The sequence below is a fragment of the Rosa chinensis genome, chromosome 7, assembly GCF_002994745.2.
Source record: "Rosa chinensis cultivar Old Blush chromosome 7, RchiOBHm-V2, whole genome shotgun sequence".
Lineage (NCBI taxonomy): Eukaryota > Viridiplantae > Streptophyta > Magnoliopsida > Rosales > Rosaceae > Rosa > Rosa chinensis.
The window spans coordinates 67,582,956-67,600,812 of record NC_037094.1 but is presented as its reverse complement, the minus strand read 5'-3'; the positions used below and the strand labels follow the sequence as shown (position 1 = coordinate 67,600,812).

The window sequence follows — 17,857 nt, the reverse complement described above, 5'->3', positions numbered from 1 at the left end:
ATTTTTCTTTTATTCACGACACTGCCACTCACCCAATGTTTTTCGCGTTTGTTACGATGCTGGCCCATGAAACGACATCTCGTACAGGAAAGAAATGAGAGAAAACTAAAGAAAATAAGTAGATAAAAACTGATTTTTCATTGATATACTTCTCTTCAAGCAGACAATAAATATATAGGCAGCTGACGGACACGAGTAACCATAGTCAGCTCTATCCAACATTGTAGAGATATATGCCGAAACGGTGCGCAGCACCAATACAAGTAAAACGGTGCGTTTAGTAAATAGGTAGCAAGAGTCCTAGTAACACAAGAATTCTAACACTTTTGGGTTCCTAACAGGGTTCGTCATCAGCAAGGTCATTAGGTCATCAGGAAGAACATGCATAAAAAAAAAAAAAAATTGAACAATCCAGAATCAGGCATGTTCTTCCTGGGAATTTGTTTGATGCATGAATAGATTCGTCGGAGGCTCGGCGAAGAACACCGCCTTTGATAAGTTTTTTTTTTTTTTTTTTTTTTTTTTCCTATCTAGATTTTTGTTGGGTAGCGATTAATTTCCTACTTTGAGTTGATTTTAGCAAACAACACCGCAGCCAGATCCGTCTTTACCTTCTGATCTCCTCAATACAATGGAACTAAATGTGAAGATAGTTTATGCTTGAATATGCTCAAGTTTTATTTTATATTAGGTGATTATCAATCAAAAACATTGCTTACTGGTTACAAAGGGTTCACTTCAGTTATGAGTTTTCTTTATTCCATATGCTGTCGTGATTGCTAATTGCTAATTGAGAATTTAATGCATTTTTATGGTTCGATACTTCGATCTTGATTTCAGGCTCAGAAATCATTGATCTTGAACAGCAGCACAGGAGCAATAGTGACAGCTTTTTCTATATCCTACAGATTGGGACCAGATGCAGAGAGGTGTGGTTTCTGCTTTTCAAAGTAAAAGAAAAAATACATTGGTTATGTTGTGCATCAAAATTATGAATATGAACTGCAATACAATAGGAATTGAATGTGAATTATATCCAACCAAGCAGCTTGAGACGGTAATAGTTGCAAATTTGCCAATACGCTCCCTTTTTGTTGTATTAGTTGATGTATTGGTTTGTTCAGTATTATGGCTTAAGCGAAGATTTGGGACCGTGCGTTCCTGAAACAAAAGGCTACTTGAATTTTGTACCATTCCACAGGATTTCAATTTGCTAATGTCTTTTTCTCACTATTTATTTCAGTTGCTACTGGAATCAATGCTTTGAATTGTGATTTTGTGGGGAGCGAGACGGAAGTGGGTCAGTTTATTTGTGCTTAAAGGAAGAAACTTTTTTGGTGTTGGAGGGAATTAGGATTTTGGGTGACTTGTTATTTGATAGTGAGCTTGGAGAGTTTGGAGAGGTATGGTTTTCTTTTAGCTGAAATGCTGAGTAGTTAGGGATGTGCCGATTGTTCATGGCTTCCTCGAGTGTGCTTATTCGGCTTTGTTTATCTCTGTTCTGATTAATTTGATGACTGTTCAGTTGAATGTAAGGTTTGGTGGCTTTACAGGGTGATGTGGTAGAGAAGCTGATATATCAGATATGCAAGAACCCTCATCCAAATATTGTTGTTTTAACTGTTGCAGCAGGTATTTCGTAGTCCTCTCATTAATCTCATCTTATCATATTCCATATACAAAGGGACAATTCTGAAATAAAAGTGCATGGGAGTCATTGATGATTTGAATTACACATTGGAGTAATGGAGGGTATGCAATTTAGATTTACATGTTCACATTAAAGTTAGCACACCTTTGACTGATGAGTATGGCAAAGTCACCTAGATGAAGTGGGCTTGGTTTTTTCTTGATCTTAGTACTAGCAACAAGTATCTTATTATACAACATGTTCCATATATATTCACTCTAATCATTACTTGATCTTTGTTATTGATGCTTTTCTTTTATGAGTTTACTGCTATCATTACTTGAATTGGCAGAGAAAAAAGTAACAAGTAAAAACTTTCTACCCACTTTTGCTATGTGAAGATACTGCTGTTAACGTTTCCTATTTTTCTTATAACTTACAAAAGGCACATTTGAGTTATTACGCATATATGGTTACTTGAAATGCGCAATATATCAATTCTGAGTCACTTCAATACATGTTGCATCTGAGATGTTAGCTTTGATTTCATTCACAGTTTTGGGTTATCTTCCTAATATCTCATTCCACATTGTTGCTCAATCTTAAACCTGTGTATGTGATCAGTTTCGATATGGCAGGTTTGTTCAACAAAAGTTAGGAGGGCTATCTGTGCGTCTTGATATGAAAAGATGCAGGCTGATTTATCATTTGCGGATGAACCATGACCAAACGTTTCACAGTTTACCAAAAGAGCAGCGCAGAGGTACTTTTCTCGCAGCATCAAAAGTTTTCTGCATATGAGGTTTTAATATGAGGGGATTGATATGATGTTTTTGTAGTAATCTGTTATTATATTTGAAAAAACATGAGAGGATTGGTTACGATCTGCTATTGTTTATTTTGTATAATTGAAGAATTTTATATGATATTTTGTTATGTCTGATCACAGATCTGCTCATTCTTTACTCTTTGCAACTATTGAAGCAGAAGAGATTTGGGTTTCACTGCCTACTGCAGTACATAACTTGGATAGGTTTCTGTGAATAATCCTTAAACTCGCAACAGTAATTGGTCTTCAAGAGTTGCCGGCAATTCTCTATTTACTAAAGCTCCTGTACTGTTCCTAAGCACTATTCCTATCAACAGTAAAATGGCGCTTTTGTCCATGAGGTTTATGTTATGTTGTGAGAAAAGGGTCGGTGTATTTGCGCGTTCGGGAAACCTCCATCGACTGTAGCTATCAAGCTGTGAGATACAGGCGTAGAAGCGTAGCATCGACTGTCCGATAGAAGCGTAGCATCGCATTGATCAAGTTCTGAGATACAAAGGTTGCGCTGAAAACAAGTGGGAGAGGTTTGGTTTTCAAAATTTATTTGCCAGATTTGGGATTTTGAATTGTTGATTTGATGTCATCGTAGGTTGCTGGGGTGGGAAAGAGAAGAAGAGAGATTCAAGATTGTGGTGGACTTTGGGGGGAGGGATTAGGTTTGTTTCCGGAGAGGTGGATTCGAAAATTTTGATCGAGTTTGGGGGATAGCTTTCAGCAGGAGAACATGTGTGTTTGATTTTGGGTTTGTATGAGTTGTTTAAAATTGTGGTTTTGATTGAGTTTTGTGTGCGTTTGAATGGTGCTGAGAGTGATGATGTTTTTGTTATGTGGTGAGAGTGAAATATCTGATGTTGTTCTCTGTTTATATGGATGTGTTGTTTTTGTATGTGGTTGCTTTAGTGTGATGCATTTGTTCTTAGTGCGATGCAGCATGTACTATGATGTATTTTCAGTTGGTTATCAATTAGTAGATAGTGTTTCCGAAATTGAAATCTTGATTATGGGTTTTGATTTAATTCCGATGATATGCGGTTGAGGAATGGAAAAGAAATTTATTTGAAGTTTTTGTGTTTGGGTTTGTAAATTCCATGGTCTGCTTTCTGTGATTAGCTTCATGTACACTAGCATTTTTTTCTGGGTTCATTTTTCTTGAGAAACCCACAAGATTTTGAATTGTTGTCTTGATTTTGCTTCACCTAATGAAGTGAGGGAGTGAATATATGCTTCTGATATAGTTTTCTGGTAATGATCATAAACATCAGCTTCATGTTTCTTGGACCTGTTCATTTTAAATCCTTTCCTTATGTAGTTCTTCATTATCAGTAAATGTTTATTTATGTGTGTTTATATAGAGTTAGGTATCTGCAGCAAAAACAGAACAAACATAATGAGCAATGACATTCTATGGTGATTAATAGTCAATGGGAAAACTTCTCATACCTTAGCATTCTCCTTATAGTCAAATGCTCACCGGAGTTTCATCTTCAGGGAGGCAGAGAAAACTAGATTCTTAACCTAAACCGGGCAGAATATTAGGTTATGTAATAACTCATGAATAAGCTGATCTCTTGAATTGCTATTCTAACAATTTCAGTTCTTGGAGCTGCTTACCAGAATGAGGCCTATAATGTTTTTGGGATTGCCGGACTAGTAGGTACACGACTGTGACCCTTGCCCTTGATTAAACCCATTGTTTGCCTCAGGATATAAAGTAGCCGTAAACGTATTGGAAGATTCAAAGAAGTAAAAGAGGGAGGAAATATTGGACATACATGTTGAGTGTGGAATTTACGTCCAGAGAAAAGGTTTCAGAGATGGGTGTCCACATAGCATCCTTGACAGTTTTTTGTGTCAAATCCAATGCACCAGCAATAATACTAGCTTCATGATTTCACAAATCTCCTCCTTTCCCTGCCTAATATGTATAAATGCATCAAATACTCAAAGTTATGGACTTCGCAATAATCTTATGCACCAGCAATAATACTAGCTTCATGATTTCGCAAAAAAATTGTTTTTTTATTTTTAAATCACTGTCATCGATTTTAGGACTATGTACTGATTGAGTTCCACAAAATGATATAATTAATTTACACCTTTCATTAAGATTTGAAAAATTGGAATTTTCAGATTGTATATTCTTTATGGTTTTACTGTCAATGATTTCAAGTTTAGTTTGAAGTTTACAATGATAGCACATATTTCTCAGAAAGAAATGATAGTATTAGTCAATCTTTTGATATTTTGTACTACTGCTCTTTGAAATATCGTAGAAAAATGTAATGGCTTGGTATATTGAAAGATGATAGTACTGCATATCATAATTTGTTCACAATGATACAGATTTTGTAATAAAATTTATACTGAGAACAAATTAGTTACTGCACAATAGAGCAACTGCAATGTGCATTGTTTTTGGTTTCAACTTAATCATTTTTTTGAATGAAATTAGACATATCATAGAGTGCATGATCTTATCCTTCACTATTCAGCAGTCAACGTTTTTAGCCTATTTCAAGTGTTAGAATTGATTGAAGTTAAATGAAAAGTTATACTCCAGTGAAATGCATTTATAAGGGACAAATACTAGATCATTACAATGATAGAAATCATAGAATGCTGCAATTCCTTTGGTTTCTCTATTGCTAGAGAGCTTAAACTGAAAATCAAGCCCAGTATAACTATTTCGTTGCTACTTCCCTATCTTTCCTGCTTTCTCTCATGTTTATAGCTATTTCGTTGCTACTTCTCTATCTTTCTTGCTTTCTCTGATGTTCATAACAATCGTAAAGAAACTAGCTTTCTGATTCATATGTAATTTTGATTGCTATTTTGTTTAGCCATTTCAATTATTGAAAAAAACACTTCTTATCATTTGTTTTATATATGAATTATTTCTGTTTAACATTGTGCAGCTTCATCTCTGTTTCAAAAGTTGAAATCAGTTAGAAACAACAAAGACGTGAACAGTGACTTAGTCTGCTGCGTCTCAAAGGTGAGTAAACATTTAAAGTAGCAAAGTAAGAAACTTAATTGGTATCTTTCATAACTGAGGATTATTTACTATCATGTAAATGGGCGGTAAAAATTCCTTAGTCATGAAATACTGTTTACTATACTATCATGTAAACAGTGACTTAGTCTGCTGTGTCTCAAAGGTGAGTAAACATTTAAAGTAGCAAAGTAAGAAACTTAATTGGTATCTTTCATAACTGAGGATTATTACTATCATGTAAATGGGCTGTAAACAATTCTCAGTCATGAAATTGCAAACTTACATCTGTGACATATGACATGTCCTTATTCATATGATCAATGCTTCATTGTTTAACATTTCAATTTGAATCCATATAGATCTTGCATTTGATACACGCAATTTAAAAAAAAAGAAGATGAAGAGCAAAAAGAAAAATAGTAAAATAGAAAGGAAAAGAAAGTATCAGGGATTACTCTTCATTTTTGTTTACTGAATTATACCTGAATACTCATATGGGTTGCTCCACAGGTTGATTTGTGCTGATCTTATTTCATTTGAGGCTTTCAAGTTTGAAGCGACTTAGCTTCTGAGGTATATACCTCTTCATAGGTTTCTGTAATTTATATCAGTTTGCTTTTTTTCTTCAATTTTTTTTTTTTTTTTGGTGTCAAATGGAGAATTCATATATTATTGTATTCACTATTAGACACAAGTAAATGGAACACAGGACAGGGCTTTCTCTGGAATACTTCCATTTCATGTATAACATAAAATATTCATTTGGTTGTTTAGTTTTGGATGTCTCATGTGTAATCTTTTCACAAACCAACAAAACAACTGCCACATTTCGTTGTAATGTGATTTTTATCATTTGATTCAATTAGTTACATTTCCTTAAATCAAGTGAAATCTGTGAAAATCCAAAAAACTGTTGATCAAGTGATCATTCTAATCACAAACCAAAGACTAATTTTTTCGTGTGCAGCTAGCTAATTAATACACAATAAACCAACTGTTTAGTTCTAGCTATTCATGCTTGCTCAGAGTACATACATCAAAACATATGCTATCCTTCATACCTATGCTGTGCACCTTCTCCATTAACTATCAACTGTTACTAACCAAATTAGGATAACAGCGAAAAATTTTGTAACATTACACTTAATTTTTCTTTAGTGAATCATAATTGAATACTGATATCAGTTCTTCCACAGGTCTATCTTGTGTGGTGCTGTTGTTTCATTCAAGCCTTTGAAGTAACTTAGCTTCTTAGGTATGCATCTCTTCATACATTTTTATCTCCTTCTGTGAATGTGATTTTTTCTTCTTACTGCCTATATACTTCAATCAAAGCTTTTGCTTATTCTGGTCAGTTAGGATATTTTTGCTCAAGTTTGTGATCACCTTTGAATTATGCTATCAATTGTTTTGAATGGTATCTTATGGTAAGTGAGCAGGTGTTTAGCCAGTTCAAATTTGTTTGATATTTTTTTGTCAATTCAGCTTTAGGCATAATGAATTCTATTTTTGTATTTCCTGTTGTAAATTTTTGAAACTAATTTCAAATCTTTCATATGTTACAATGTTCAGTGTGTGTGCACAGTGATCAAGCCCTTCATTGATGTGGGACGATAGATTTTCTTTTTGTGGGTTTTTGGATTTGTAATAGTCATCTTCACTTTTTCAGGGAAAGGGATAGTTCATGCTCTTGAAGAAAATGCTAGAGCTTCCTACAATTTGTACACTTTGAACTACAGAGCCGTTTAAGAAAGAACCAATTCAGGTAAAGTTGAAGTGGACAAATTTGTTTTGTTTAGTTTTTTTTTTTTTTTTTTACAATATGCATCACATACTCATCCTTTTGCATGGATACGATGCTCCCTTGAAAAGTCATGCTATGAAGTAGCTACACATGTTACTGTCATGAATTTGTTATTTGATGGTAAGTCCTCAGAAAGCATGCTCCTATTCAGTTCCGCATGCCATAATAAGCGCACTTGATCTTCCTAATATCTTAAAATTTAAACAGTCCTGTAGTACAATTGCTTTCTGATGTTTCAGATTGTATAGTGCATATTATTTCTGTTTCATAATTGTTAGTTTATTACACGGAATAAGAACCTGTAGGTCGTTTAGCATTATTACCAAAAGGCATTTCCAAATCAAGACACTGCTGATGACAAACTTATGGTGAAGGAATATTAAGCGTATATATATGTCAACAGGTGAATTGAAAGTATAAATAAAACTACATTTGTTCCTTTATTTAGGTTGAGTTAAGTGAAGCACTTGAAACCCTGTGTTAGCAAGGATTTGGTGCATGGTCATATAGAATGTTGGGATTTTATCTGCAAGCCTTTTCCATCATATCTGCTTTCCTTATTCTACAGAGTACATCATTCCAGGGTTGTATACAGAATTACAGATCGAATTAAAGTATGTTCATGAACACACCAAGTCGAACAAGTCGGAGATAATAATCTGTGCCATTAGGTAACCTCAATGCAATATCTCTGTAAGCCAAAAAAAAAAGAGAACAAAAGTGTAGCAAGGGAAGAAACCAAGATGCATTATTGGCTGCTTGCCTACACATTGCTTGTAAACAAGAAGACAAGCCCAGAACTCTCAAGGAAATCTTCTCCGTCGCGAATGGAGCCTCAAAGAAAGAGATTGGTAGAGCAAAGGAATACATAATCAAGCAACTGGGGTTAATGGAGAAGCCGTTACAAGTAGCAAATGCTAGGGACTATATGAGGCGATTCTGTTCCTCTCTTGGCTTGAACAATCAAGCAATCAAAGCAGCACAACAAGCTGTGCACAAGTCGCAAGAATTTGATATAAGGAGGAGCCCTGTATCGATAGCCGCAGCAGTGATTTGCATCATCACTCAGCTTTCAGATGTAGTAACAAGAAGCCTCTCAAAGATATCGCAGACGTTACAGGAGTAGCACCAGCAACTATCAAAAATTCATACAATATCATCTGAATTTGTCAAGATGATCAATAGGGACAGGCCCTGAAAGTGTTGTCAAGCTGATTAATTGTAGAATATGTTCATGCAGAGTTTTTCTTTGTTGTATTAAACTAGTATCTATGAACAATTTACAACGTGATAAACTGAAGCTTGCATTAACTTCACATAAAATCAGGTTTTACTTTGTTGTATTAAACTAGATATATGAACAATGCACATGGATTTAACTGAAGGTTGCATAATCTTTACCTAAAACCAAAAACAAAGTACAAAGAGAAAGACCTAACCAGTCATCGTGAATCGTAATATGTTACCACCACAAGGCATTACTAAACATGCAAATAGCGAGGTAACGCACAAATTAAACATAGAACATGTTGCAACCATTCATTTTTGGTTAGTTAACAATCTAACTGAACTAACACCAGCAGTTTCAAGATACATAAAGACGGTGCCAACTATGGCATGCCATGACTATTTCTGCAACTCAAGCTAGCTCTGAAAAGTACAAAATACAACAAAAGATGAAATTAAATCCAAGGCCTAATCCTTTTTCTTTACTCCCCGCTCACTATCTTTCAAATGGGAAGAGGTCCAAGAGTACTCCTTTGTTAAGGGACTGCAGCACTCAATGGAAGTAACAAGGCATGTCAGGCGTCGATGAATCTTATGTCAAAAGTTTGGGGATTGATCTGCCACACATTCAAGGCTGCGTATTCCTCCAAACATTCTTTCAGTTGGGCTTCACTGTAACCCTGTTCAAAAGCCAACGTACCCATTGGATTAAGACAATATACAGGGAAGATTCTTTAGAATCACCTATGTTATGACAAATTGATTGTCTTTAACTTCTATATTAATAAAACTGATTTTCTTATCACTTTGATGCTTATAAACATGATATAGCTTTACATTCAATCAACTTTTCATATGTCACAGATGCCTTGCAAATTTGGGGTTCAAAAACTAACCTTTCTAGAAATCCAATTCAGTGCATGTGCATAGCTGACATCTAGCTTATTTGTCCTGGCAGCTTCATCTCGCAGAATTGAATAGATATCAGAGATAGCATCAAGTCCAGATCTCTGACGATCGTCTGAGTATAAAGAGAACTTGGACATCTGCATTAGCCTGAGCGATTCATCCACGTCACTCTGAGCAACTGTTTCAGAGAATCGGAGTCTTGCTAGTGCCTGCAATTAAAAAGTTAGTTTCATCCCATTTTTTCCTATCAAATCAGTTTCATAATTCAGGTAGTCAATAACTTCTCTGGATGGCAGTATTTGAGCAACCCAAAGAAAAACAAAGTACAGCCGGTTTGGTCTATTTACCCAAAAAATAGTGAGGGTATTTGACAAAACTTTACCTTAATAGATATTTCTCTCTAATTGGATGACACTTTCTGTGCGACCCATTTAATGCATAAAAGATGTATAAAAGCAAATAAACCATACAAAGACCTTTTGCTCACACTATGGGTAACATTAGCCAGCAATTCTAAATATATTTCCCTTTTATAATTCTATCCTCAAAATCTGATTATTCAGCACGACGTCATTTCTTGCAAGCTAAATCCAATAAAGCACCTGTTGTAGACAGTTCTCATTCAATGAAGCCAAACTTAAATAAACCATAAAGCAAATGAATAGCTCGACTTACAGCTGATATGCGAAGAATGCTGAGCAGAGTTCTCACAGTTGTATAGGAGTGGGGAGCATTAGATTTAGCTTCCTCTTGCCGAATTGCAGAGTAGGCACTTGCAATGTACTCCTCAAGTTCTGGTGGGACAGATGGAGACAATCTTCTTGCAGCAGAAATATATGCGCTAGAAAACAATAGATGAGGAGATAAGTATTGTATCAGAAAGTCCCACTGAACAACAAACTTGAAGATAGAGATTTATGTAGCTTTACAGAAGTGATGTACTAAGAAAGATTATAAACCAAGAGTGAATATATAAAATTGTTCCTTGTGTTGTGCTTTCTATGTCAAAAGTAATTAAATTTACCGAAGAACAGATGGTTCAAGTGGAGTGAAGCCAAGAGCCGGAGATTCTTTATTCTGGTGGACATAAACAATATGCCTAGCCATCTCAAGATCACTATCCATATCTGCTCGATCCAGGATCAACCAGAGAAGATCAAATCTTGACAAAAGGGCTGGAGGAAGATTAATGTTTTCAGCTGGAGTTCTACGTAGGTCATATCTTCCCCTTCAAGAAAATGTATGATAACCATAGTAAGACTTTGCATAGAGGGAAGACTATAACATTAAAATAGTTAGCTGTCTGCAGCAGAAAAGCTCCCACATCATAAGAGCAAGATGATGCAAATGAGAAACGTAGGACGACTACCCTACATAAAAACTAGGTTAAGTAGAAGGTTTGTACCATGCTGGATTAGCTGCAGCAAGAACAGCAGTTCTTGCATTCAAAGATGTAGTTATCCCAGCCTTAGCAATGCTGACAGTTTGCTGCTCCATAACTTCATGTATTGCTGTACGATCTAATTCATCCATCTTGTCAAACTCATCGATAGCACAAATGCCCATATCAGCTAGCACCTGAAACAATTTAACTCTTCTATTATCTAAGACTCAGAACCCCGTGAACACCAATCAGATAGGAAGTCAAGTAGAAAATGATGAGGAGTCAATAAGGGATTTGAATTCCAATTGGTTTGGGATTGGCTTCTATAAACTGATTAAATGCAACACTTTGGCAATAGACTTGATCAAAATATGCCTCCCTATATTTCTACTTCTCTCTTCACCTCTCTCCCACACTTTCCTACCTATTAATTCTGCATCAAAGCCACAGATTTGACATATTCCAATAACTATTTTAACTTTATATAGTCTTGTTCTCTGAAACAAATCTAAAGTTAAACAGCAGGGGATTTTCTTTTGAGACAGTCTGAGTCATGCAAGTATGTCATAAGTATTTATTGTTTATCCTCTGTTTCACTTGAATAGCATGTGCAGACTAACATTGAACAAGATCACTATGTACTCTGATAAAAGAAATATATAATCTTACCAATGCTCCTCCTTCCAAGACCATTTCATTTGTGACCGGATCTTTCTGAACAGCAGCAGTCAGACCAACTCCACTACTTCCTTTACCAGTTGTATAAACTCCCCTGGGTGCTACATTAATTATGTGTTTGAGAAGCTGACTTTTTGCAACTCCAGGATCACCCATTAAACAGATATGTAAATCTCCTCTAATCTGCAATGTTAAAGGAGATATATTAAGACACTTTGTAGTCCAATCATTCAAAATTTAATCATTCTATAATCAGTATGTAACCTTCATTCCATCCTTCAGTTTTCTATGAGGGGCACCCACTAGGAGCAGAAGTAGAGCCTTCTTTATATCTTCATGACCATAAATTTCAGGTGCCAATGATCGTGCCAACTTATTGTAAATGTCCCCATCATCAGCTAAACTTCTAATTTGTTCTTCCTCATCTGCTCTAAGTTCATACCTGCAGTAGAACAAAACTTAGTACACAACATAACAAGTGAAAAGGTTGATCTCAGGTAAGAAAACAGCTCCTGTTTTACCAAAAACTGCATTTAAAGCACCAGATGAACTTCATACCAAAAATTAAAAGAAGAGACAACATTATGGAGTTGAAGATGGATGTGTTAAAAGTTTAAAACTAATTTGGTAAATTACAAAAGTACACATGTCCTCTCTTTTGTAAATTAAGAACTGATATAAAGAATATACAACAGATAAGTAAACTAGAATTGAGAAATGGAAAGTGGCTTACTCTTCATATTTTTTCTTGTAATGTGTAACAGACATGGCTTCTAAGTACGTATCTGCAACTAAGCCAGCTCGCATTGCTCTAAAACCAGTGTATGGAATGGGAAGAAATATGCCAGATAATTCAACAACATCACCCGGAGCTACCTAAAAAATAGAAGTTCAAAGAACAAAGAGCATAATCAGTTAAGTAGAAGAAGGTTGTCATCACTCTTTTTTATCATGCAAATAAGTAAATTGGGAACTCAGTACTTTCACTCCCATGAAGAGGGATTCAGTGAAAAGCTTGAAGTGTTTTTCTTTGGACTTCAGAGTGAAAAGAAAAAGTAAGTTCACCCTATGAAATTGACAGAACAACCGACCTTTCTTGTAAGTTCACCCCTGAAGTGAACAGTCATTGTCCGAGGAATATGGCCTTTTGGAACATGTTCAGCCAACTCTTGTATCTTGGCCTGCAATGAAATGATATACAATATAGTTAAAAAATTGAATAAGCAATAATATGAGTGAATCGCATAAACTATACAGATTCCCTCCTAGTTATCACATAATTTATGATTGAATCAGAATAACATATGAACCTCCTGAAACTTCAAAAACTTTGATGCCCTGAGCTGAAGAATAAGGTTCCCCTTTGTTTTGTTAATATTACAACGCCTAGATGGGCATTCGAACAGAGGCATAAAGATTCGAGCAGTTACTTCCTGTCAAGCAAAAAAAGAATTAATGAGTCAACAAAAGTGGCTTTAAAGAAATGAGACCCGAGTATACACCCAATAGCATTGAACAGATAACACTCCATTGAGTGAAAGAAAAATGATGTTTCAAACGTATGAAGCTAGTTCTGTGAAACATGGATGCTAGCTTTATTATGATTACTTGGCAATTAAAGGGTCTAACATTATATCATGTATGAGGAATATAGGAAAAGACACAATTTACATCAGTACAAAAAGTTGCCATGAAAAATCTTCTTAATTACTGAGGAAACTCAGGATATCTGAGATAGACGTGTCCTTAATTACCTGGTAAATCTCAAAACCGCATTCTTCACACGTGTACACAGCAACCTGCATCAATGGCTTAACATCCGAACACCGCGTCACAATACCTGATATCCTCACAAGCTGACCAATATATGAAGCCTTAACCTCCCTGATGGTAAATGGCTGTCCCTTTGAAGATGCTCTTATGTAAACTTCACTACAATACGTATGAAGAAAAAAAAAAATTACGAATTATGTAAACCTTGAGCTACACAAAGACGGGTACCGCTCCCATCCCACAAATGTTAAATACATCTACTTCCAGTCATAAATGGGCTACTAAGGCATAAATTGGAACCACAGTAGGAAGTGTATTTGGCAACACTGATTCCAACCCATAACTTTTGGTACTTAAACTAACATTTAAACGCAAAGATCAGTTATTTACCACACCATTCACAGTTGGGACCAAATTTGGGCAAGCCCAATGGCAGTTAAGGGTTTTTAAAAACTCACAAGTAGCGCTTGATTTCCGGAGGCATCTTCTGATGTGGATCAGAACCATCCATATTCTCGGGTCCATCATCAGACCTTTGTGTCATCAAGATGTCATGGTCATCATCTGTAAAGGCCTCAGTGGGCTGCGGCATGAGCTCATCAATAGCATCAGCAAAAATACCCACATACCGCCGGGTGTTTTCAGTAACCCGTCTGAGAAATTCTTCATCGAAATCCTGGTACTGCATAAGCCAAATCCACAATTGGCTCGCAACAGAAACAACACAAGTTACATAATCAAAAATGTCACGGCTGGGTGGAACTTACATTAAACAAGTCCTCGAGATCAATCTGGATTGCCCGAATTTTGCGATTTGCAACTTCTTGCTGAAAACAAAGAAAAATTTTGAGGATATGAAATACACAAGTCAAAATGAAATCTGGATTTGTTGACTCGTGTATTAAAAGCGAAGAAAAGTAAGAATCCCGGGAGGGGGGAGATTTAGGGTTTAGTATTGTAGAGGAGGTAATGAGAAAATGTGAGGGAAGAAGATGAGAGAGGGCTCACAAGGATGTTCATGTATTTGGGTTCCCCAACCGCATCGGCAAAGTTGGAGAGGAATTCCTTCGCTAGCGCTGTCAACCACAAAAACGAAACAAACGAAAATGAAATCGGAGAATGCATCGAGAGAGAGTGAGAGAGAGATTAGGGAAGCAGAATTACCTTTGTCGGCGTCGAAGTTGAGGTCCTTCATGGTGACGGAGGAGACGCGGCGGCCCAGAGAGAGAAGAGAGAGACTGAGACTTGTTTTTTCGTTTTGGGGTTTGTGGTTAGAAAAGGGAGATTCAGATTTGGCGGTAAATCAACAGATGGGGAACGGTTTTGGCGGGAAACCAAGGTGGAGGTCAGGGCGTCTCACAATGGACTTGGGCCGGGCCTAACCAGGTATATAAATTTTTTTTTTTTTTATATATCACTAGCCTTCCTGCATGCGCTATGCGCGTACGGAAGGGCTGCGCTTGCACGTGCGAATTTTGTTATTAGACTCAACATTTCGCATATGCACATTGTGCTTCCTCTCTTACTATGTGCGTATCAAAACGCATACAGAAGGGTCGTGCTTGCACATGCGGATTTTGTTTTGAGAAATACATTTCACATATGCATATTGTCCTCCTTCTGTTGCTACACGTGCTGCATGCGAAAGGGTTGCGCTCGTAGGTGCGAGAAATTATTTCATTTGAGCGTGTTGTTGTAATAATATTGATTTTCTTTTTAAACGGTTTTGGGAGAAAAATGTTTGCGCGGGCAAAAACTTAGACGTTTCCTCTTACAGGATTGAAAATGTACAAATGAAAGAAAGATTGCGAATTTTGTGAAAGCATATGTTTGTCATTGTCTCTTAACTTTTCAATGGAAAAATTAATCCCAAGAATATTCGAAATGAAAAAACTCAATAACATATATATCTTTTTCAATAAGATGGCCTAATTTGAGTTGATTTAAGCTCAAATGTAGGGAAACAGCAAGTGGAGGCTGTGGGGGTGGTCAATAAATTTGACCCTATAATCAAGGCAATTAAAGGGAAGTAATGACAGTGGTAAATGCAACAATTAATGTAGCTGTAAATGCGACGATGAATGCGACATTCAATATGGCAATCATGACCGCCAATAAGTGACAGTTATTGCAGGAGTGAATACGGCCTTAATGGTGGTGTGCCAGTCAAGTCACTACGACTTACTGTGCAAGTTTACTTGCAGCCCACGCCGAGGTACACCTATAAATAGGCTGCTCGACATCGAGGTAAGGCATTTGATTCCGACTATCTCTACTCCACGATTAAGAAACGTACTGACTTAGGCATCGGAGAGTTTTCTGCAGGTACCCCCCCCCCCTTTCTCCTCGAGCTGATGGTCAAACTCCAGGTCAACGCTCGAGGGAAGCTTCTCAATTGTTCCTAGGTCAGCTCCCGCTCCAGTCCGCATTAATTGTTGGGTCAAACTCCTCTACGGAATTTTTCACCTCCAACAAGTGGCGCCGTCTGTGGGAAACACTTTTCCCTAAAAAGTGATGGCGGGAGCTGCCCCTGACGGGATTCCATTTCTGTCACTGAGGACTGGTAGTGACGAAATTCCTCCCCACCAGCCACCGAACGGGTCCATCCCGAGTCCCATCGGCGACCTGAACTTGCCTCCGGCTGACGAAATGCAAAGGCTAAGGCAGGAACTCGAGCAATTGCGGAGGGAAAAGCAGGACCGCGAGGCTAGTCGACGACAAAAACTTGAAAGGTTCCTACAACTTGACAGTGATTCGTCAGACGACAACGCCGTCAGCGACCTCCATCAAACTAACAACTGAGTAGCAAACGCAGGCGCCAGCGGAGTTATGGGAGAAATCTCTGGTGGACCCCTCGTCGAGGGGGTGGGAGGCACGGCAAATGGGGGGCAGAACAGAGCCGGAGTAGGCCAATCCAAAAGGGCGCGCAATGAATCGTGGCGCGAGAAGATGGAAAAAATGATTGATTCATGCAAACGTGCCGGCCCTTGAGAGCTGGCGGCGGAAATCGCAAGAGACGTTGGTAAGTAGCCGTTTACCGACGACATTTTAAATGCGGCAAAACCTCGCCGGTTTACCACGCCGTAATTCCACAAATACAACGGAACGACCGATCCGGTAGACCATGTCAAGGGGTACAAACAACAGATGTCCATCGAGACAACCGACGAGAAATTAATGTACAAGATGTTCCCTTCTAGTCTCATGGGGCCGACGTCGACATGGTTCCATGACCTCAAGCCGCATTCCATACTTGATGTCGACACATTGAGTCGCGCTTTCATTTCACAATACTTTTGCAATTGCAAACAAAAGAAGGACATGGCGACTTTTTTCGGTACCAAGCAGAAGCCGGGGGAAAAGGTAGGGAAATTTTTTGAAAGATTTACAGCTGAAATGCTCTATGTTAATTGTGATCCCCAATTCGCCGCGATCGCCTTCCGAGAAGGATTGCTTTTGGGGACTCCATTATGCGAAAGTTTGCTGCGTGATCCGCCAAAGGACATGGACGACATCATTACAAGGGTTCAGGGGGAGATCAGAATTGAAAAAGCCAAAGAAGCACGCGAAGCCCAACTCACTGCCGTTGTCACCTCGAGAGAAGTTGAATGGAATAACACAAAGAATGACATTCAGAGTGATAAAGGAGGGAAGCCTCAAGATTATCCCCTTGAAGAATGGTTTACGATTCACCCCGTGACCATATACAAAAGACACGGTCATGAAGGAATATTTGAAAAGCCGCCCCCCCAACCAGAGGCTAGTGACGAGGTAGAAAGAAGTCGATATTGCCCGCTCCACGAGGCAAGGGGCACGGAATATATAAGTGTCAGGGAGTGCAACCAGCAATCGTTATAGCAATGAAGGCTGGTAAACTTCTTTAGTATAAAATGATATAAATTAAGGCAATCAGAAGGTTCATGGAAAAGTCCACGCGTCGAAATTCATCTCGAGTAATGGAGAATGTACGATAATATGGTGACTTCATTTTGATCAAAAGATGGCACAACTCGTAAAACTCAGGTAAGAAACATAAAAGAGTTTAAGTGATTTTTGCGCGTGTTGATATCTCATTCGAGAGACTATTGAAATTATGTATTTCTTGCATGAATAGTATCACTGGGACTGGTTCCTCGAGTATGACAGTCCTATTAAAATGTATGACTGGTTCCTCGAGTAGGACAGTTGCATTCAATTTGTAGAAACTGGTTCCTCGAGTAGGACAGTTACGTTTGATTCGCAGGAGCTAGTTCCTTGAGCAGGACAGTTACCTAAATGGTTCGGAACTGGTTCCTCGAGTAGGACAGTTGATTTGATTCATAGAAGCTGGTTCCTCGAGTAGGACAGTTGCCTTAATGGTTCGAAACTGGTTCCTCGAGTAGGACAAAAACATTTGATTTATAGGAGCTGGTTCCTCGAGTAGGACAGTTACCTTAATGCTTCGGGGAGGATGACGTACCTCACCCTCACCAGCGGCGAGGGTGGGATGATGGACCACACCCTCGTTGCGGGCGGGGGTGGGATGATGGACCACGCCCTCGCTGCAGGCGGGGGTGGGATGGCGTGCCTTACCCCTCGCCGAGGGTGGGGGTGGGATGGCGTGCCTCACCCCTCGCCGAGGGTGGGGG

At 38.0% G+C, this 17,857-nt stretch overlaps 2 protein-coding genes and 1 long non-coding RNA gene across 13 annotated transcripts; 2 read left to right on the top strand and 1 right to left on the bottom strand.

Annotated features, from left to right (window-relative positions):
• The first annotated feature begins 254 nt into the window (after positions 1–254).
• On the top strand, positions 255–8,606 carry LOC112176933. Of its 11 annotated transcripts, none has more exons than XR_005802968.1 (12): positions 255–271; positions 342–691; positions 841–929; positions 1,244–1,403; positions 1,554–1,632; positions 2,269–2,393; positions 2,580–4,113; positions 5,375–5,454; positions 5,965–6,027; positions 6,651–6,709; positions 7,124–7,219; positions 7,827–8,595. It is a non-coding gene; the product is annotated as an uncharacterized LOC112176933 (long non-coding RNA). The 11 variants fall into 11 exon arrangements; XR_005802969.1 differs by lacking the exon at positions 255–271 and having other exon boundaries at positions 310–691; positions 2,580–2,958; positions 3,049–4,113; XR_002927216.2 differs by lacking the exon at positions 255–271 and having other exon boundaries at positions 313–691; positions 2,580–3,185; positions 4,054–4,113.
• Positions 8,607–8,771: 165 nt separating this feature from the next.
• Positions 8,772–14,554, bottom strand: LOC112176932 (DNA replication licensing factor MCM7). The gene is made up of 15 exons (XM_024315077.2): positions 14,394–14,554; positions 14,238–14,305; positions 13,997–14,056; positions 13,688–13,911; positions 13,211–13,388; positions 12,767–12,889; positions 12,548–12,637; positions 12,190–12,332; positions 11,721–11,898; positions 11,448–11,639; positions 10,800–10,972; positions 10,419–10,622; positions 10,070–10,235; positions 9,382–9,603; positions 8,772–9,165 (listed from the first exon to the last, which is right to left on the bottom strand). The coding sequence occupies exons 1-15, from the start codon at positions 14,422–14,424 to the stop codon at positions 9,061–9,063; spliced, it is 2,157 nt and encodes a 718-aa protein (XP_024170845.1). The 5' UTR covers positions 14,425–14,554; the 3' UTR covers positions 8,772–9,060.
• Positions 14,555–16,376: 1,822 nt separating this feature from the next.
• On the top strand, positions 16,377–17,087 carry LOC112178458. The gene has a single exon (XM_024316601.1). The coding sequence runs from the start codon at positions 16,377–16,379 to the stop codon at positions 17,085–17,087; it is 711 nt and encodes a 236-aa protein (XP_024172369.1).
• Positions 17,088–17,857: the final 770 nt, after the last annotated feature.

Excerpts from the sequence above, each read along its gene's own strand:
- LOC112178458 (XM_024316601.1), top strand. The coding sequence starts at position 16,377 with ATGTCCATCGAGACAACCGACGAGAAATTAATGTACAAGATGTTCCCT.
- LOC112176932 (XM_024315077.2), bottom strand. The coding sequence starts at position 14,424 with ATGAAGGACCTCAACTTCGACGCCGACAAAG. Across the intron at positions 14,057-14,237 it reads CCAAATACATGAACATCCTT|CAAGAAGTTGCAAATCGCAA; the intron begins GTGAGCCCTCTC and ends CTTTGTTTTCAG. Across the intron at positions 12,890-13,210 it reads GCGGTTTTGAGATTTACCAG|GAAGTAACTGCTCGAATCTT; the intron begins GTAATTAAGGAC and ends TTTGCTTGACAG.